At 35.1% G+C, this 23,348-nt stretch overlaps 1 protein-coding gene across 3 annotated transcripts in view; it reads left to right on the forward strand.

The window, feature by feature from the left end:
- Positions 1-23,348, forward strand: part of LOC123677556 (neuroligin-1-like) — a 536,762-nt gene that overhangs the window by 482,400 nt on the left and 31,014 nt on the right. For all 3 annotated transcript variants that reach the window (XM_045614141.1, XM_045614140.1, XM_045614142.1), the window contains 2 exons: positions 3,602-3,750; positions 20,421-20,560. In XM_045614141.1, coding sequence (XP_045470097.1) covers positions 3,602-3,750; positions 20,421-20,560 — 289 coding nt within the window. The remainder of the gene's footprint in view (positions 1-3,601; positions 3,751-20,420; positions 20,561-23,348) is intronic.

Below are 23,348 nucleotides of genomic sequence, written 5' to 3' on the forward strand. Positions count from 1 at the left end.
GATGGTGGAACCAGCGCTACCGAGAGCGCTACGTAAAGGAAAAGATACTACGACATACGCCCAGAATACGACCACTCAGTAGAACGGCACAACAACTCGATGTTAGGTCGCTTCCCAATACACTGGGTCGGCTGGCCGGTTATCGTATTGCAGAGCGTCAAGCAGCAACTTTTCAGTTTATTCACTAAATCAAGTAAACGCACTAATATTCTAGACGAAATTTGCAAAAAAGCTAGCTCGGAAACTCGTTGGAATTTCAAATCTCGCGCTGTAAAAACAATATTCGATAAGAGAGAAGAATTAATTGAAGTTTTTGATCATATCAGCGACAATTTAGATGAATGGGATGATATTACAATACGTGACGCTACCGGTCTGAAGAAAATGTTGAATGATTTCGAATTTTTGTTCATTCTCCACTCTTTTAATTTGATTTTTACATACACAGATCCCGTTTTTTCTATAATCCAGCATAAGTTATCAGATATAACTTATTGCAACGCCAGAATCACTTCTTTATTATCGACTCTGAAAAAATTTCGCACAGAAGATGAGTATTTCATCCGCTTATATTCAGAAGTAGAAAAACTCCCAGAAGTAATGCCACCGAGTGCTAGACGTCGAAAACGTAAAATAGATTCCGAAATTCAGCTCACGGATAATTCCTCAATGAAACGGCTTTTTTGTGAAATTCTGGATTTAATTATAACTCAAATTGAAATAAGGTTTAAAGACATTTCATCACTTCATTTTTTGGAACTAATGAATTTTAATAAATTTGATATATACGTTCGTAATTTTCCGGAAATACCTTTCAAATCTTTGATCGATAATTACAAAAACTTTTTCGATAAGGATAAACTCAAACGTGAGTTACAAATTTTGTACTCGGACAATGCTATCTTCGGCAATTCAAATACGCTGAATGCTATTACGGAATTCATTTTCTCAAATAATATTGTTTCCGATGTTCCTGAATTATATAAGTTATTTTGTATGATTTTGTCCCTGCCACCAACATCCGCGCGTCAGTAGAAAGAAGTTTTTCAGCGCTCAAAAGAATAAAATCTTTCAGTAGGAACACGATGTCTCAAGACCGTTTAAATAACCTGGCACTGATATCAATCGAAAGAGGTTTAGTTAGAGAACTAGCCAGAGGAAATATTTTTTTCGAGAAAATAATTGATGACTTCGCGACTAAGAAAGATCGTCGAATTGATTTGATCTATAAAAATGAATAAAGGGTACGCAAGCTCATACATTTTTGACCAGAATACATGCGGTCATTTCCACAATATTTTTGTGGTCTTTATAAGATTTTTTATATTTTTATTTTATACTTTTATTTATATGTATTCATGAGAGGTTTTCTCTATGTTTATTCAAATATATATGTTATGTTAATAATTGAATATTTTATTATTTCTGTTTTTTCAAGAGTTTCTTTTTATTTCAGTTTTCATTGATTTGAGAACTAAATTTTTATATTGGGTTATAATAGGGCTATTCTAGGCGAGGTTTCCCATTAAAAACAAAAAACCAACACGTCGTCAAATAGTACCTCTTGGGTGACGTGGAAATCTATTTGTTTATATATATTTATTTATTCCCTGAAGCATAGTGTTTATTTTTTTTTTTTCTTTTTTCTTATATTTCACACTTATTAGTGGGTTTCGTAGAGTTATCCGGACGCCAAGGCATCAAGGATAACCCTCTTTTTGGTCAATGGGGGTATACGACCTTCCGTAAGATATTCACGGTTCCCAAAATCATTTTATATATATACAGGGTGTTTCCTAAACATGCGGCAAAAATTCAGGGGGTTGTTCCTTGGACTATTTTAAGCATGTTTTGTCCTTGGATGATTTTTGAAAAACCTCTTTGTTTCGAAGATACAGGGCGAACAACATTTTTCATATTTTTAAAATTAATAATAGTTTAAATAATAATGCGTACCGCACTGTGTTTACTAAGTAGGTACAATTTATTTTTAAATTTGTTTAACAACATTCCAATTACTAAAAACGGCCAGTTTTTTGACTAAAAATTGGAAGACTTGCGAAATCGGATCATTGCTGGGTGTAACTTAATAAGAAATGATCCTGGTATTTTTGAAAGGGTTCGGCAGTAAATGAGGAGAAGATTGGATGCTTGTATGCTGGCTAGAGGTGGTCATTTTCAACAGTTTTTGTAGGTTGAGTTGAATTTATTGAATGTTATTATCTGAAATTTTGTTTCCCCTATATCTTCGAAACAAATAGGTTTTTCAAAAATCTTCAAAGGACAAAATATTCTTAGAATAGTCCAAGGAACAACCCCCTGAATTTTTGCCGCATGTTTAGGAAACACCCTGTATATTATATTTATTTATTATATTAATTTATATTATATTATATATATATCTTCTTCCATTGACAACAGAAATTATTCTTGGCCTTCCGGCCCGAATAATCACAATTGAACTACCACGCTAGTGTGAATCAAAAAAAAAAAAAAAAGATTTATATATATATATATATATATATGTGTGGCCGACCCACATCTCGAGGGCACGAGCCGTCACTGCTCTCGACTCGAACTTACTTCGTCCCCTGACCGCAACTTACCTAGTCCTTCCCTCCTTCCGGCTTGACCACACCCTTAGGGAAAGTACCATCCCTTAGTCCAATAAGTTTTGCCGTACCGCCCACAAAGATCTTCGCGGATTCCTGGAAATCGAATATTCTCGAAGGACCAGAACCTGATACACAGATGTGACACATCTGGCACAACCGTCTTGTCTTCGATCTTTTCTAACCCCAGTAAATCTCTTAAGTTTTACAACCGGCATGACACATCTTCGACACTCCGAAGAATTACACATCCTTTTTACATTATATGTACAATAACAATTCGTTCCCTGTAAATTCATTCAAACTGTCATGCCCTCGACACTTGAAGAAACTAATAGGTCTCCAAGCATCCTGTTGATCATCTCAATTATTTACAGGGAACAATAACTGGATCCTACATGAATATCACACGCAAAAGAAATTCATGTTGTGTTCTCATCTTGCACATAGTGTTTAGGTTCGGACATTCGGCGCCTTCGCCATTTTGTAAAATGAAATTATTCTGTTCAGCTACAAAACGAAGAGACTCGATTAAAATAAGATTCGGTTCTCATCAATTATTGCAGAAAATTCTCAAGTATTCATTCATAAAATTCTCCTGTTCCAAAAATATGCAGCCAAGGGGATTTAACTAGAATCAGTATCTAGATTCATAATCTCTAGGTGGTATAAAAGCATCTTTCAGACCAGTAAATATACTAGGAGAATATAAAATGCTCAGTAAGAATGAATTCTTCGAGAATAATTTCTACGAATAATATGTATATAATTCAGGACGAATGACGACAGTCGATAAAGTGGTGATACCTTCTGTTGTGACAGAAAAAGTGAAAAAAAAATAGTTATTTTTTAGCAATATGTTATAAAGAACTTTGACAATTTGCACCAAACTACACTGCAACTTTCTTTTCTTAATTTTACATTTTGTGAAGTTTTCAGATGTGAACAGTGATATATTATTTTGATAAATTATTCTATTTTTATTCCAGAGAACTGGTAGCGTGAGAGGAGAAGACTTGCCTTATGTCCTTGGATTACCTCTAATCCAAGGCGGATTCTTCATACATAACTATAGCCGAACAGATATTGCAGTAGCCAAAGCCCTGATACACTACCTCAGTAATTTTGCCAAAAAAGGGTAAGTAATTTGCTTACTATACATATGCTCATCAAATAGTTTTTAAAAAGTTAATTTTTCGTTGTGAGATTGTTCGAATATTCATGAAAATTTGTGAATCAATAGATAAGAGGAAGGTCAGTATTTATTATTTCAAGAGAAGTTTCGAATTATAATATCCCCACAATTCTTAAGACTGTTTCTATGAGATTTTCATACAACATTGATCCGATCAAATTTTTCCCGAGTTATTTCATGGTGCAATATGTGGAATGATACTCAATTTCAACCTCAGTTCATGCCTTTTTCAAATTATCGTTGTTGTGATTGATGAAGGGATTTCCAATAAGATGATTCAATTTCAATATGAATAGCCCAACTGCTCGGCAGCTCTCACCCTTGAAGTTGTTGAAATTCAATACAAAAATAGTGAAAATTTGCAATCACAGTTCGTAAAACATAAACACATTTGGATTGTTGCGAATCACCTTCTCGGCCGGCAATAGTCAAATTCAAAAAAATTAACAGTGTTGGTTGAGAGTCTATCTACCATAGATAAATACAACGGTATATGTCCTGATGGAACACAATTCCTCTCTTATTGGCTAAAGCTTCTGGGCGATTGCTTGCTTCAGACGTCCCAATTGTTGACAGTACAGTTCCAAGTTAACAGTTGCGCCGTAGGTCAGCAGCTCATAGTAGATAATTCCCTGCCATTCCCACCAAACACATAGCAAAACATTTCTGCCATCAATCTCCGTCATATCATGGTCACCGTTTCCGCGTATCGACCTCGACCGTTTTCGCTTGACGTTGTCGTAAGTGTCGTATTCATCACCAAAAGCTTCGAAAATGGGTCTGTTATGTTGCGATTTGCAGGCAATAGTGAAACTGGTGGAATTATTAGTTCGGACAAATTAGTGATGTGAAGAATCATGTGCGTCTCTCAAAAACAATTAAGAATATTGCTGCTCTAGCTGTTAGTGTTGATGAAAACCCAGGTTTGTCGATTCCTCGTCGATTGTGTGATTGGACCTTGCTAAACAAAAATGAAACAACTGTTACAATGAATGAATTGCGCTACCTAGCTCTGATTAATAATTTATAGCTGGAATTGGAATATATTGAGATATTGCAACAAATATTTTCTGACAGTGTTATTTGTCGACGTGGTAATCATAATTGGATACTAAGATTTTGTGATTCAACACCGTCCGACTTTTTTCTTTGGGGTCACGTGCAAAATAAAATAGAACCTTTGTATGTCCTCGATAACTTCACGAATTCAATATTCAAGGAATTGAATCGATTGTGGATCATTGGCATAGCAATGACCAATCAATTCCAATCGAAACAAATTGTACAAGCTTTGGAGGATTGTAAGTTTCTTCCTCTCGAATGAAGCTTCCTCTCTTCAATTTTAATATCAAAATTCAACCTGTTATTGAAATATCCATCAGTAAGAGTAATCACTAAAACAAAATGGATTATCTTTTCTTTCAATCGACAAAAAATTATTTAACAGTTAAATTTTAAAGGACGACTTATCGCATCAAAGGGAAATTGGCTTTTGGCATTTTCTATATATTGTAGAACTCGAGATGCTGATTGAATATCTTTATTACATCGCCACTTCATATTCAACCGTTTAGAATATTTAGATTATATTGAGTGTTAAAAATAACTTTTCTAAAATTTCAAATTAATGAAGTTTTTCGGAAATATAAACCAAATCGCGTATGAATCGATTGTTCATATAGTTGACTGAACTCAGCTATAGAGAAAAATAATTCCTGCAAGAACAGAAGCTAAACAGGTTGAATCCTAAGATATCAAAATTAATATAATCAATCGCAATGGATATTGATGTTTGAAAATATCTGAAAATGAATAAAATTCACCGTTCGATTTTTTGCGAATTACTGAAGAACTTGATATCTTGAGACTTAACCTGTATATCTTCTGTGCTTGTTGGAATCACTTATCGCCATAGTGGACTTATCATCTTTGCACACGTGATTTGGTTCACAAATTCACAGTTTCTTAACAAGATTCATTTTAAATTTTAAAAGATTTATTTTGAGCATCCCATACATAATAATATAGGGTGTTTTTCTTCGAGGTATATAACTTTAGGCATTACTGTTCAAGATGTTCAAGTTCATTTCTGGTTGAATGACTACGTCAACAAACAAAACTGCCGCATTTGGAGTGAAGCTAAACCTCAAGTGTATGTCGAAACACCGTTACATCCAGAAAAACTGACTGTTTGGTGCGCTTTATGGGCTGGTGGAATCATTGGTCCGTACTTCTTCAAAAACGATGATGGCCAGAACGTTACAGTCAATGGTGATTGGTATAGAGCCATGATTTCTAACTGTTTCATTCCTGAATTGAACAACCATGATGTCCAGGAGCTGTGGTTCCAACAAGACGGCGCAACATGTCACACAGCTCGTGCCACAATTGATTTATTGAAAGACACGTTTGGTGACCGCCTAATTTCACGTTTTCGACTTGTGAATTGGCCTCCAAGATCTTGTGATTTAACACCGCTAGACTACTTTCTGTGGGGCTATGTAGAGTCATTGGTCTATGCGGATAAACCACAAACCCTTGACCATTTGGAAGACAACATTCGTCGTGTTATTGCCGATATACGGCCACAAATTCTGGAAAAAGTCATCGCAAATTGGATGTCCAGATTGGACTACATCCGAGCCAGCCGTGGCGGTCATATGGCAAAAATCATATTTAAAATGTAATGTCACAAGATTATCTTGCGGATAAATAAAATTCATGTCAATCGAATAATCCATGGTTGTTTTATTGCAATTTAAAGTTCTATAGCTCTAAAAAAAACAACCTTCACAAGCAATTTTACCGAGAGCTAATTTATCTTCGATGCGGTGAGTGGTCCTGTAATCTTATAAACTTGAAAAAAAATTATATCACATTTCCCACCTCGAAGATTGTAAGAAAAACTGCAGAATTGCATAAAGAATAATCTCCGACTAAATCCATAACTGAGTTTTAAATTAACACAAATCTATTTATCCCATTTCCAATGATCATTTTCAAGGACTCGATAAAGTCACAACATAAACTGCTTTCCTTAAATTAAGTTCGATTCCAGTAAGGAAATCCTATTCAATGAAGTTCCATCTCCAACGATACAAAAAAAAAACTAATATAACCAGCACCGATGGAACTGTTTCGAGGCGATGGCCCACGCGAAGATATCCTAATGCACCCCCAATTACCGGCGACGTAATGAAAATTGAAGGCTGAAACGCGAAACCAATCGAGTTACCAGTGACTTTCATAAACTTCCGAACCGGAACGAGCAGAGCGTTTCCTTCCATTATATTTTTCCGATCGATGCTTCGCGGACACGTCGACAACGTTCGGAGGTGGAGGTTGAAAAAGGCCCATTATTCGAGACTTATGAAATATTGACATTTGTCATCAATAAAAGCGAGAAATTCATTGTGAATCGCTACAGTACGAAAGAGATAATTTTTCAATTTTTCACTTCCCAGTCTACTGAAGGTGGGACGGTAGGGTGATTTTTGTGTTCACTTTTGGAATGCAAACAATTTTATCTGCGATTGACAGCAATAATTCATTTTCTCTATTTCAGATCGTAATGAGTTCAATATAATACTAAAGAGAGTGCTGTAATGAACGCATTACATCATTGTTCTCAGTTATATTTTACATTTTGTGGTTGTCTACTCTGACTTCCGATCCTTTCAAATTTCAACGCACGTCAATTGTCAATATTATCAAATTTGGATATAGTGAAATTATTTGCAACATTATTCGCAATTTATCCTAATTCTGGTGGTATTAAATAGATTACGTCAGTCATAATTCACGAATTTAATGCGTTATTATCAATTATTTCAAAATTCGAAACGTCCAATTCAAATTCCTTAATCTGTCAATATTCGTTACAGTCACACCAACTGCCAAGATACAATACAAAAATCACTAGGATGTATATTTTGAATTTCGATAATATTTCACACAACTTGGCTGAAATAGAGAAAATATCGTCTAATACCCGTTGCAGAAGGCAATTCCAACACTCATGCGTTCGAAATTTTTCTTTCGTGCTGGAATAGGAGCCCATTCTGCAACTTGTTTTAAAAAACACTATTCCAGACACATATCAATCAGCAAAGTATTACTTTTCCTGCTTATGTAGCAAAGTAAAGAATAACTTGCCTAGGCAGAAAGATAATTATTTTTTATGGGAATAAAACATTTCATGAGTTGTCATCCTAAAATTATTATGGGCATATACATTTCCATAGCGACCAACCATTCCAAAAATTGCGATTTGTATCAAATTCTGTTTTAATTTATCGATACAAAAAAAAACATTGCAAAGATTGTGAGAATTTTAAAAATTTGCAAATACAATATCCTACATAAATGTAGGATCCAGTTATTGTTCCCTGTGAATAATTGAGATGGTCAACCGAAAGCTTGGAGGCCTATAAGTTGTGTCGAGGGCAAGACAGTTTCAATGAATTTACAGGGAACGAATTGTTATTGTCCACGCGCAACTTTAGTTTTAGTGGGATTTCAATGTTTATTTACATCTCAACTATTCTTTTGTTATCTATGTAAAACATTTTTTTGGTGAATAAACTTATTATTATATAATGTGAAAAGGATGTGTTATTCTTCGAGGTGTCGAAGATATGTCATGGAGTTGTAAATCTTGAAGAGATTTACTGGGGGGTTGGGAGTTCGAAGACAACACGGTCGTACCAGATGTGTCACATCTGTGTATCAGGTTCTAGTCCTTCGAGAATATTCGATTTCCAGGAATCCGCGAAGATCTTTGTGGGCAGTACGGCAAAATTCTTATTGGAATAGGGGATGGTACTTTCCCTAAGGGTGTGGTCAAGCCGGAAGGAGGGAAGGATATTCAGAGTGGACGGGGTAAGTTGCGGTCAGGGGACGAAGTAAGTTGGGGTCGAGAGTCAGTTCAAGTTAAGTCGAAGACGAGAAAACTTCGGTCTAAGTCGAAGTAAGAGTAAGTTCTGCCGGTTGAAATTTAAGACGAAAAGACGGTTCGCGGACTAGGCTAAGACGAGTCGCGAACAAATCAAGGACGAGACGACCGAAACTTGTAAAAAGACAAAGACGTGAAATATCGAAGACGATTCGAGTAATTAACAAACGAGTTAAAGACGAAATTCAGTACCGTATAAACTGTGTTTGTACTGTAAGTGGGGCTTTGTGAATAGATGTTTATAATTCAAAAGAGTTTAATTATTACAAATCCAACAAAGTCACGGAGAAAAAGACGAAAGGCCAGGTAATCGAATCATACCTCTAGACGATCGATTAACCAAGCCTACATACATATATCTCCATATACAATCGGAGAAAAAATTATATGTTCAACTCATCAGCAAAGTAGATTGACTGTCTCAACTGAATTTCTAGCCTCGCTACGCACGGCTATGAACTATCAGCTGCGGCAGTCAATTTACTACATTGCTGCCTAATAAAACAGAATTCACTATTTCGTTTTGTGGTTGTGTACACTGATCCTATTAAATTTCAATGCACGTCAATTGTCAACATAATATAATTTGAGTATAATGAAATGATTTGCAACATATTCGCAATATCTCTTAATTCGGGTGGTGTTAAATTGATTTCGACAAACATAATTCACGAATTTGATGCGTAATTGCGAATTATTTCAAAATTCGAAACGTAAGATTCGAATTCAAATTTCGTAACAGACACACCAACTGCCAAGATACAATATTAACTTATATTAAATTTCGACAATATTCCACAAATCTTGAGTGAAATAGGGAAAATATTGTCTAATATTCGTTGCAGAAGGCAATTCCAACACTCAATTTCGCATTCGTGTTCGAATACAAGCCCATTCTGCAACTTGTTCAAGAATACACAGTTGTATTCATTGCAAATTTTCATTTTATTGTAACTTTACCTTAAATTTTTTCTCATTTTTTCATACTTTATTTCTTATTTATTTGTTGTTCAATTCCTTCTTTATTAATCTAAGTTTTTCATATACGAAATCAAAATCCTAAATTCCAGAAAAATCGTAACAATATTGTTCGTTCCATCCATTCTACAAATCCTACACCTCTTTCCGATATACCTCTTATTTTTCCGATCGATGTTTGCCGGTTACGTCGACACCGTTTAAATCATAGAATGTTTGCGGTCACGTAACGGTATTCTATCCGTTTTTTTCCCCGTATGTGTCGAAGGCCTTTCATCGGAAAATTGCGGAGTTATGTGACTGAATTATTTCTCGTGGAGCTTTCATATCCCCTTATTGTGATTTATCGATGTTATCTTCCGTTTCACCTGTAAACATTGGGGCATTGTGTAGAGAAGAGAATTTATAGAGGGGTCTGATTTTCTTGCTTCAGTTTCTTTGGACAATAACATTTATCTGTTTTAAGTGATGCGTGATCAATCGAATCGATTGATTTGTACCAATTGCTAGCGACATTCATTGCTTACCTATATACTTAAAATTGTATGTTATCGACCTCAACTTTTTGTTATTTCTAGAGAACATAGTCAATCCTTTAGGGAGATAAATTTTAATAATTCTCAGGATTTGGTTATTCAAAAATTAATTTGAAAATCATTAGAAGATCCCGAAATTCTCGAAAAAATATTTGAGTGAAATAGTAATAAATTGTTGATGAAAAATAAGAGTTCTCTATTCATCAATACTATTCTGAGAGGTTTCTCAATGAGGAGTTTCATTTTGATGAAAACGATGAATATTTCAAGAGAAACCACTGCCTGCTTACTTCATTGTGCAGAGAAAGGTATGCCATAACCGATGGAAAAGGATATCAGCCAAATGACAGTCACGGTTACGCTTGCACATAATTATACTTTTCATGAAATTTCCTATGACCAATTCAAATATTTTCGGCTATACGTCTTCTGTAATTTCACGAATTTCATTTTCAATGTCTTGAAATCGATTGTGAAGCATTGGCAGAAACCTCTCATTTCACCTGAGCCCAAAAAAAGCCTAAAAGTCACAAGATTTCGGTGGCCAATTCACATATTCGAGAAATAACTCAGCCAGGAAACTGTTCTTGCAATATTGCGATTCCTTCGTCACTTGTGTGGTGAGTAGCTTCATCTTGTTGAAAATAAAAGTCGTCCATATTAATATACGGTAGCGCAATCCATTCACTGTTACAGTCACACCAGCCTCATTTTCCAATAAGTGAGGTCCAATCACACCAACACGCCAACAAAATGCACCAAACATTGACACGTCGAAGATGGAGAAGCTGATTGGGAAAGAGTTCTCTTCACAGATGAGTCTAGATTCTGCCTCTACCATTGTGATCGACGTTCCCTTGTATACAGACGTCCACATGAAAGATATGCTCAGTGCACTCTTTCCCAATCAGCCTTTTCCCAATGGATATGCTCTCTCGCAAAATCCAAACGCGCCCTTCGATGGGTTGGGGTAAGAGCTGGGCCTCTTGCCACGACACGAGGCCTTAAATCATATTCTCTGAGGCGATTTCTTATTGTCTGAGTGCTAATTTGCATCCCATGAGTTTGCTCAAGCTGATTTTGAAGGAGGCGAGCGGTTGCAAACCGTTGTCTCAACGATGGAACTCTTAAGTAACGTTCTTGAATGGCAGTTGTTACCCGTGGTCTACCTTGTCCTGGTCTTCGGACATTCATACCTGTCTCCCTGAGTCGCTGCAACATTCTGGACACACTTGTATGGGAAACTTCAAACCTTTCTGCAATTCTTGTGTATGTCCACTCTTTTTGTGGCAAAACTACCGCTTGGGCACATTCTTCTTGGGTCAAATTGCAAGTTTCGCGTTGCATAGCGATCGAGTGTAGAAAATCAAACGAAAGAAAAACTATTGATCACTAGAATTGATCGAGTACAACTGATTTCAGAATGGAGCCAATACATTCAAATTCTGATAATCTCTTTTTTTTTTATTTCTGCTGGGAAAAAACATCTGTATTGAAGAAAAACGTTGAAAGTGGATAACATATGCATGCATAATTCTGATAAAAATTATTATCATTGAGAACACCTTCAGTTGTAGAATAAATTTGAGATTTCCATAATGTGCGTTAATTCTTTTGCGCAGTGTATGTGAAAAAATATACTGTTAAAGATTGAAATATGTTTATTTGAATGATATATGGGACACAAACTTTAGAAAAACGAACTAAAATATTGCTCAAATCACCAATTAAGAAAACATTCACATCATAAACTTTTCCAAAAAACTCAAACTTTTTCGCCAGTTTTTCCATTGCCAACCGAGTAACTGCTTCACGGTGACCCAAAGGTGGTTTAGTTTTGCGACTTATGACTAAAAATTCTTATCATTTTGTAACCAATTCCAATGCATTGTTGAAGCGTATATTATTCCACGGACAGCTACCTTTCCAGCTGATATTCGAGTTGAAATTTCTCATTGAAAACCCTCTTTATTTTAATAATTTGTTTTCTTCTCACAATTACGATGTTTGTAGGAGATTTGAAAGTATACACCAATCAATATTTGATTGGAATTGACGATTTATATTGACTTTTATTTGAATGAATGTTCAATAATAAATAATTGATTTATATTCGAAAATATGAAAATAAATAAAGAAAATGTATAGTAGAAGTAGAAATAATATAGTTGAAAAGTATGTTCATACTTGATGAAATATCTAACCTCCTCACTCCGTTTGATCCAAAAGTAATAAATATTCAATTCATGCATTTTCATCAACAAACATCCTTTTTGTATATAGTCGTAAAATAATCTTTTCCTCATTAAATCCGAAATAATAATTTTTCATATATACAGTCCTAAAAAGTTCGCGAAACAGTAATGAAAACTTTGGAGGTCGCTGTAATGCTGACTGCGTCATTCAAAAATCATTCGTTTTTATTACAACCCTGAAAAACCCAAGCCGAACTTCTTGTTTACTACATTTGATGCAAACATAAATAACTTGAATGTGTTGGAGGATTCTTGAACAGATATAAAGTGAAGAAGCTGAGTACGCTGTATAATATCGTTAACAATTCCATGGGGAATACATCGACCTATCAGATTTCAAACGATGTTGCTCCCGGAGCAAGAGTTGAAAATTTATGTTCTACGGTGATTTTTTTTTCATAGATCCTTTTTCGTGGAGCAATTTGAACCACACGAATCACTCACTAGTTTTCCAAGATATTCGAGTATTGATTATGGAATAACCATAGATTATAGTTTCTAGTTCTATCACCACTGATAAGACTAAGTTTTGAAGTTTGCGCTTTCGCCATTTTGCATCGAGGAATGAATACTTTGAAATTGTCGTGGAAAATTAGAGGTTTTAACTTGTCGATTCAACGAAATTCACAAATTTTACTGCAACTATTAAATGAAAATGTCAATATACCCTCTGTTGCATTTTCCCTATATTTGAACCAATAAAATGATGTTATAATAATCTTACCAATATAAACTGCTCTCTGCTATTCCACACAGCACCGCACTGTATAAGAAAGTAAAGGAACAGGGTAAAGGATTGAAATGGAACAAAATGGGACTTATACAATGCAAACTGACCTTCTAATGAACTGTAATCCTAATATATTTAAAATGTCCGTGAATATAATCAAAACCGTTTTGATTAACACCGAAAACTTTATACTAACAACCTTTAACTATTCTTTCCGACCGCCGATGAACCGATACATCTTATTACTTCATCTGACAAAACATACGTCTCGCTTTCCCAGAATGCGCGACGTTGCCAAAACCAAAAATCATAATAACTTAAAAAGGGCTAAAACATACCCCCCGCCCTGAAAACTCGATTTCAGTCACTTTGAAATCAAATACCTTTCATAAATGAACTTGTCAAAATCATCCCCTGTTAGAAAAAATTTCACCAAAAAAGAAACAAAAAGATTAACCTACAAAAAAATATATATGTAGTAGTCAACTCTTCTGACTACTGGGTCGGTAAAGGACATACCTTTACTACAGGTCGTGTAGAGGTACCTTTACTCGTTTTCAGCGTTACATTACGAACTATACCATCTTTTCCGGGATGGACCGCTGTGACTAACGCCAATGGCCAATGCAGTGATGGCGAATTTTCACACTTTAATATGACAACCGTGCCAACTTCAATATTTGAGCATTTGTTCCGAAGAGTGCTGAACTCTTCAAAAGTTAGTATCTGAGTACCTATTACCTTATAGATCTGATTCTTAGCCGATTTAACGTTGCTTTCCCACAAACCGCCCATGTGGGGTGCCCCGGCCGTATTAAATTTCCAATCAATACCATTCAAAGATAATTCATTTTGAAAAGAAGTTTTGAATTGATCCGAATTAATAAATTCATTAATTTCGCGAAGAACTTTTTTAGCACCCACAAAGTTAGTGCCCCTATCTGAGTACAGAACATTACAAGTACCCCTTCGAGATAAAAACCGTTTGAAGGCATGCAAAAAATGATGTGTAGATAAGGAACTGACGAGTTCCAAATGAACTGCTTTTACGCTCATACATATAAACAAACAAACATATCCCTTATAAACTTGAGTTTTTCTATTTTTACCGAGTAATATTTCGAACGGTCCAAAGTAATCTACCCCCGTTTGAGAAAATACTTTAGTAGAATTCACCCTTGAAGCAGGCAAATTCGCCATCAGAGGATAATTATTTCTGGGCTTTAACCTAAAACAATGATTACAGGCATGTATTTGCTGTCGTATAACATTACGACCACCCACTATCCAATATTTTTGTCTCAACAACGCTTCCAAAAGAAATGAACCAGTATGGAGATTTATTTTATGATAGTATTGAATTAATTTTACTGTAAAAGGATCTTTGCCTGGAAGTAGAATAGGGTGTGGCCTAGTAAACTTGAGCGAAGAATTTTCTAATCGCCCCCCCACCCTGAGAACTCCATCTTGGATGAAGGGAGTCAATTTGCGTAATTTTCCATAGATCTCTTTTTCTGATTTCAATAACCTTATTTCCGATCCGAATGCTTTATTCTGAACAATTTTTATCAATACGATCTCCGCTTTTTTCAAATCATCTGCTATAATAAATTTTCTCTTGGGAGGCTTCTTCAAAAATCTAAGTAACCAAACCGTAATCCGCAAAATAGAAATCCAAGACGAAACTCTCGAAAACATTGTATAAAGCGATTCATTCGCTACATTTTGAATAGATACATAACACCCAGTTTTTGTCTCCGCTCCAAATGTTACCGAATTTACAAGTTGTTGATCATTAGGAATTAACTTCAATAAATCGAAAGAGTTAGAAGACCACATAACTAACTCAATTTTTCCTTCTGCGAATAATGACACTGATTGTGAATACGAATCAAATGCTTCCCCTTCCGAAGGAATGCTGCAAACCAAATCATCTATGTAAACATCTGTCGAAACTATTTTCGTTGCTAAAGGATAACTACATCCATTTTCTTTTATCAATTGCTTTATAGTACGAAGAGCTAAATATGGACTTGATTTCACCCCAAGTGCTAAACGATTGAATTCAAATACCTGAACCGGATCATCAGGACTGAAACGCCAAAGCAATCTTTGAAACCTCCATTGATAATCAACTAATTTTAATTGATGATACATTCGTCGAAAATCCGCTGTAATCGCTATTCGAAACAACCTAAAATTCAGCAATAAAGAAAATAAATCGGTTTGTAGTTTTGGACCACCATGTAAAATGTCGTTCAACGAAACATCATTATCGGATGATGTACTAGCATCTAAAACCACACGAATTGGCGTACTCGAACTACCTTGCTTAACAATAGCATGATGAGGAATGTAATATGCAGAATCTGAATCTTTTAAATATTCATCCTCAACCAAATGCATATATCCTAACTGAATTGCTTCTTTCATTATCTCATTATAACTCAAACGAAACTCCGGACATTTCGCTAACCTTCTTTCTAATGAATAGAGCCGAATCAATGCCGTTGTCTTAGAATTACCCAAAGTATTCGGAGAATTCTTAAAAGGAAGCGCTACCGTGAAACGTCCCTCATAATCTCTACTAAAAGATGTAGAAAACAAATTTTCGCATATTACTTCTGCTGGGTCCGGCAAAATATTCTTTGGAACTTGTTCCATCTCCCAAAATTCATTAACCAATTCATTTAACCGACACTCCTCGCTTAAACTGAAGAATACACCGAACTCCCCCTTTGACTCTAACTTACGAACCTTTCCCATAATCATATGACCAAATACCGTTTGTACCGCCACTGGAGATCCCGATGCTGAGGGTACCGAATTACCCACAATAATCGCGAAAAGATCCGCCCCCATAATGCCATCAACTTCAGCCGGTTCGTCAAATTGTTCATCTGCCAATTGGATATTTCCAAAATTCTTTAAAACACCGCGATCAATTTTAGCTATAGGAAGTTTATCCGTAATTTTATCTACTAAAAATGCCTCAATAGAATATTTCTTAGTAAAATCATACCTAGACGAAACAATAATACTTGTAAAACCTTTAATTGAATTTGAACTGAATCCAACCCCATGAATTGACGTTGAACATTGTGAAAACTTCAATCCTAATTTCTTACAACACCTATAAGTGAGTAAGTTAACCTGACTGCCACTATCTACTAAAAACCTAGCCTTTTTCAAACCACCCGAACCGTTCAAAACATTTACCACAACCGTCGACAATAAAACCGTATGAGTATCCCGATCACCCATAGCAGTAGCACAAAAATTGTTATCTGTTGAAACCAACGTATTTGTATTCGAATCCGATTTCGAATTTGGATATTTTTCCAGTTCACCCTGTATACGTCCCAAATGTAATAGGAAGTGGTGTTTTCTGGAACACTCTGAACATAATTTGTCTGAAGGACAGTCTCTTACCCCGTGATTTGGCGATAAGCAATTATAGCACCAGTTGTTATCCCGCACTATAGCATATCGTTTAGATGGCGATAGTTGTTTAAATTTATCACATCTACTCAACGAATGATTTTTCCGATTACAAAAAATACATATATTCGACCGATCCATTCCTACGCAAGAATTATTTTGATGTACAAAAAAGGATTTCGAATTACGAGTTTTATAGCTATCACCTCTACTAATGGTTGATTGCTGATTTAGAGCCAAAATTTTCGATTGTTCCTTCACAAACTTAATCACATTTTCATAGGTAGGTATTCCATTACCCCTAATAGTCATTTCAAACGATCTCACCGTATCAGAATCAAGCTTAGAAAGGGCCTGATGCATTAAAATGAAGTCCGACATATCATCTAATTTAAGCTTTTTCAAAGCCTGTACCGCACAATCAAATTTTTCCAAAAATATATTGAGACCCTTAGATGACTCACCCTGTATCGATTTGAACTCTAAAATTTGGCGTAGATAATTAGTTGCAAGAGCGCGCTTATCCTGATATTTTTCCACAAGCGAATTCCAAATTATTTCATAATTTTCTCCAGTAGGAGCTAATGAAGAACAAATAGTCAACGCAGATCCTTTCAAACGACCTACCAAATAATTCACTTTATCAGTATCCGTAAGTAATTTATTTTCATGTATCAAACTCTTGAATATTGAATAAAAGGTTTCCCATTCTCTAATATTTCCCGAAAATTCCGGCAATTCAATCTTCGGTAGTGTAGGAAGATTACGTATCAATCCCTGAGGTTCAACATTAACCGAAGAAACATCTTTCTGAATTTGTTCTCGTTCCAATTTAGCCGCTGAAAATTGAATGTGACAACACATTTCATCAATAGTTCTAAATATATTAAAGTCTGGTTCGAATTCATCATTAATTTCAAAACTGAGCTCTGTTATATCGTCTATTATTTTCAGTAGGTCATTCTTTGTTGAATTGATTGAACTGACCATTGTTAAAAATTTAGTTTTAGCTACTTCACTTGTTAATGATTTTGACAAATCCAATAAATTCTGCAGTATCGAAAATAAAGATTCTTTCTTAGCAATAAGCATCTTCATTTTCCGTTCAGTTGACGTTACACCCATTGTGTTGAAAGTCAAGTGCGCAGAATACTCGAAAACTAACCCCGCGAGTCTAAACTGTGAATTGAATACTTTTGTGTACGCTTGGCAACAAGGCTTACTCTGGGACTCGAATCGTATTTGATAACCGCTGAAAAAATACAAAAACTACCGCACGTTTTTACTTCGCTCAATACCGTATGAACGAACAAAATAAACTGAATTAATATTTCCGAATACAATTAGGAATGAAATGAAAATGAGTTCCGAAACTCCGTATACCGATATAAACTAAAATACATGTAACCGAAACTTGAATTGAAGTTCAAAAAACCCGTGCTCGAAGAACCAAAAAATGTTGCATTTTCCCTATATTTGAACCAATAAAATGATGTTATAATAATCTTACCAATATAAACTGCTCTCTGCTATTCCACACAGCACCGCACTGTATAAGAAAGTAAAGGAACAGGGTAAAGGATTGAAATGGAACAAAATGGGACTTATACAATGCAAACTGACCTTCTAATGAACTGTAATCCTAATATATTTAAAATGTCCGTGAATATAATCAAAACCGTTTTGATTAACACCGAAAACTTTATACTAACAACCTTTAACTATTCTTTCCGACCGCCGATGAACCGATACATCTTATTACTTCATCTGACAAAACATACGTCTCGCTTTCCCAGAATGCGCGACGTTGCCAAAACCAAAAATCATAATAACTTAAAAAGGGCTAAAACACCCTCATTCAATTGTATTACAGAGAACCTTGTAGGAGACGCAATTTTGAAAAAAAGAGACAAATGTTTACAATTCATTACATACTATCTGGTATTCTGGTATAATTGTCATGTTTTCAATAGATGCATAACTTTAAATTTATGAAATCTCCTCAATATTTCAGATATACTCGAATTCTTATTGAAATGAATTATCTTCATATGATAACGTTGAATACAATTAAATTTTTGCAGAATTATTTTTATCAGTCTTCATCATTCGAACTTGATTACTCTGTCGCTTCATATTTTGAGGAGGAAACTGGTTATGTTAAAAACAATATTCTATCTGAATTGCATGAAGACTAGATTATGTCAATTTGTCTCCCCGGAGTTGAATATCCTGAAGTCTTCAGAAATCACGAGGAATATTTTTTGTTGACAGAAGTTGTTTCATATTTTGGTACAATATTTGAATTATACTAAATGACAAAGAAACGGCAACACTCAAAAGGAGCTGTTTGAATTAAATTTTTGTTTTCGGTGTAACATAGATAGTATAGCAAGGAACAAATGACTGAATTTGGAAAAAAAATCGTGAAGTTTTTTTCATGTAATAAATTTTTGTTACTTGCATATTGTAGTCGTTTTTTGCAAGTTTTTTGAATTTTACATCAAACCAACTGTTCGAGGAGATCCAAAGTCGATGTTTAGTTTCTGTTAAAATGCATAGAGCACGTGTACCCGGAAATCATCGCCAGCTGATTGAATTTGAAAGGTCTAATTATTAGTTTACAGGAGGAGAGGTTGTCATTTCGATAAATCGCTAACCGCCAGAACAGAAATCCAACTACTGTTATGAGATGTTGTCAAGCGTGATTTGATAATGCCCAAAATCGAAGAAGAGTAGGCGCCGGACGTCGAAGAGGCACAAATGAAGTTCAAGATCGACGTCTAAGATGTATGGCCATTAGAGACCGATTTGCGACAACTCGATCTTTGGCTGATGAGTAGTTAGGAGAACAAGGCCATCCTGTAACTGTTCGAACGGTTTACCGCCGGATAAGGTCTTTTGGACTGCAGCATTACCGAAGGAGAAGTGGAGCCATATGTTCTCCCTTACCTTAACCGGCTCGAGAATCCAATATTTCAACAAGATAATGCCTGACTTTACGTTGCCAAAGTTGGTTTAAACTTTTTCGAAGCGTCCCATGTGAATCTTTTGCCATGGCCGCCCAGATCCCCCGATCTTTCGCCGATAGAGCATGTTTGGGACATCATGGGTAGAAGGCTAGGAAATTCACCTAAGGCTCCATGGACTTTGACGGCTCTGAGACTTGAAGTACTGGTAGCTTGGGATAGTATCCATCTAGAAGAAATATACCATCTTATTGCATCAATGCTGAGACGTGTTGGGGAGTGTATAGATAATCGCGGTGGACAAACACATTGTTAAAAAATTTATTAAAAGAAAATTGTAAATCCTTCGTTTTTGTCTTCAAATTTCAATCATTTACTCCTTGCTATACTATCTATCTTTTACCAAAAAAAAAAAATTTTGAATTTAAATAGCTCCTTCTAGGAGCATTCGCCATTTAATGTGACATGTATTTTTCTCTGGGAAAGAAGAACTTTTTGAATGTTCCTTATTTCATTAAATCTACATTTACATTCATTTAAAGTTGTTTTTTTCTGGAAATTATTATTCATAAGATCTATGTTAATTCATGTTTTCCAACTTATTCTTGAGTCCTTATCTGTCTGACAATCTCAATTTCGAACGAATATCCGCAAAACCGATATACATAGTTCAGGATTGACAATCATTTTCCTAAATACGGAAAGCCAGCGTCGTACATTAAATTCTTATTGCATGCCTTATATTTCCAGGGACCCGAATGGCTCCGTTCCAAATGCATCAGCCTCGGAAGCCAAGAATGCACAACAAAAAGCGAAAAACGTCGAGGACGGTGGTACACCCTATTACTGGGACACCTATGATACCATCAATCAACTCTACTTGGAGCTTGGTGAGGAAAACCTTTGTATTTTGTCTTTTTTCGATAGAAATTTGAGTAATGCATCTTCATAGCCGCAGTTCTAGTGGTGTTTCCGCTCTCGAAATCCATAAGCTTCCGCTCCACATGTTTCCACTTGGAGAGGTCTTCAGGTATGAAAATTTAGACGTCAATAAACGTTCGTGGAACATTTCAATAACTCTCACATGCAATAGCACTCATATTCGAGACAATTCTTCGTGAGATAGACATTTATATATGTATACAGAAGTAATGTGTGGAATTTATTTGAATTGTTGGCATGAAAAATTACGATTAATAAATAAATATTTGATGAGCGAGTGACCGATACCAAGTAGATATATGTTTCTTCTTTCAATTTCAGTGAAATCGATTTTTCCAATAACTAACGGAGAGATATGTAATATTTGGGTTCCTGACAGCAAATCGTGTGACAAATCATTTTTTGAAGAAATCGAGTATCCATAATATTGTCTTTAGTCATTTAGTGCGGAAAAAAGGATGGTTTTATAGATTTCGATATACATTTTAACTTCAACTACCTTTTTATTTTGACTCTCCCGCCGCCATCTCAAAAAAATTGGACCTAAAATAAGTTTTTCGGTAATATCTCCTTTTCGACTCATTTCATGATAAAAACGGTCGAATACAATTCTATTGAACTAAAACATATTTCCTAAAATGTATGAACGTATACTTTTATTTGTAAAACCAATAGTTTTGGCGTAAGGGCGCCGCGAAATATTCTTCAATAAGCGTTTTGGCTGTTAAAATTAATTTCCAAACCACCTTGAGATAGAGAAAGCTGCGCGTTTTTCATTGTGGTGTCCCCTACAGATCTAATCGACATGTTAAGCCAAATTTCAAAATTTAGCGCCATCTTTTTTCAACCCGGCTTTTCTGCATCTGTAGGCTTTCTGACACTCCCTTTTACAAGAAATGGATATTCTGGAGCTGTGGGCTCAAGTAACAGAAATTAGCCATTTTTCGTTTCTGTTCCATCTTCATTGCTCTGCATTTGTTCATTAATATATACCACTGTTGACCCTGGAGATAGATAAGGAAAGAATGTTGTCATGCTGTTGTAGATTCTGAGTAGCGATGCAAATTCAAAATTCTATATGCTGATTTTTTGAAGCATGGATACCTTTATTCGTGCTTTTCTTACTTTATATATCATTTTTACCTATAGTTACAGAAGAGTAATTTCTCCATCTTCAGCAATTATCCTTGGATCAGCGTTTGGACGTGTGAATTTGAATTTTTCAGGGATATTGATGAATTACCTCTTTCCTTAATAAAAAAGTGGACATAATGTATCACAGCCAGTGAAAGCATACATTTGCAGATGCATGCAGGTTATTGCATAATTCGAAAATCCAAACGCTGATCAAGATATCATTGCTAGAGCTGCAAAATGCAGTGTTCTTAGACTACACGGTAAGAGTAATGTGAAAAGTGAGAGAAGCATATCTTTGAAGATATGCATGCTTCAAAAATAAGCATATCATAAGATTACATTCAATATTAAATCGCTACCACCAACAGAAGCACCAGAACGACAACATTTATACCAAACCACCAGGTTCAGCAGTGAAAGGAAAATAAAAAAAATGCAGAGCAATCTAAATGGAACAGAAACAAAATAGGGCTAACTTCTTTTAAGATATTCAAGCCCTCAGCTCCAGAAATTTTGTTAAAAATTGAAAATGTGATAGAGTATGTCAGAAAGCGTGAAAATGCAAAAAATCTGTATAGAAAAGAAGAACGCTAAATTGCGAAATTTGGCATTACAGGTGGATTGGGACTACAGGGGACACTACGTTGAAAAATGGTTTGCTCACTGTACCGCAAAGTGGTGTGGAAATGAGTTTTTTAGCGAAAAGGGATATTGAAGTATCCGCGCTCCTAAACCAAAACTAAAGATTAAAAAAAAATGTAGATACACAAATTGGAAAAAAAAAATCAGTTCAATATGGTATATAAATGATTTTATCTAAAAATGAGTCAGAAAGGACGTATTACCAAAAAACAGAAAGAGCACATCGAAATCTATAAAATCACCAATTTTCAAAATTTCTAGAATGACGACTTTACTTATATTATGTAACAACGACTATGAATTACCTTCCACGCTAGAATTTTTCTTTGGTAACTGAGGAAATATTTGATGAAGATTCAAACAAATTCTCTGCAGAAGGGCTAACAAACTTCTTTTTTATTTTAAATCATTATCTTGCGCTTCACTGTATAGTCATACAAAGTTCAGTTCAATCTCTCAAGCGTATTTATTTTATATCTCACCTTGCTCTGTTAACCTTGTGCTTTGTTAACTTTGTATTCAGGTATGTAAATTCGTTTGTGGTTCAATTAAAAAAAAGTTTTTATGATGCCCTATTCTCATTAATTAATTAATATATATTGAGTTATTGGGTATAGGTGACCTAATTTATTCCAGTGAAATACTCTTTATTTTTATTCAGCAATGACGACGTTTCGGCTATTGTCTGTAGCCATTCTCAAGTCATTATGAAATAAGTATTTCTACAACAGAGAAAGCACCATCGTTATTATTATTTCATTATTCATGATTTCTGAGATGCGAAAACATATATATTATGTAATTATATTCTTGTGAAATCTTCTCTCCAAACAAATTTTACGAAAATATCAGATGGAAAAATATGACACATTTTTAATTAATTAGTTCATAACATAGTGGAGATCTAGTGTCATTTCGATATTCCGAAATCAATAAATTTTTTGTTAGGTCTTTTCA

The sequence above is a fragment of the Harmonia axyridis genome, chromosome 4 (genome assembly GCF_914767665.1).
Source record: "Harmonia axyridis chromosome 4, icHarAxyr1.1, whole genome shotgun sequence".
In the NCBI taxonomy this organism is placed as follows: Eukaryota; Metazoa; Arthropoda; class Insecta; order Coleoptera; family Coccinellidae; genus Harmonia; species Harmonia axyridis.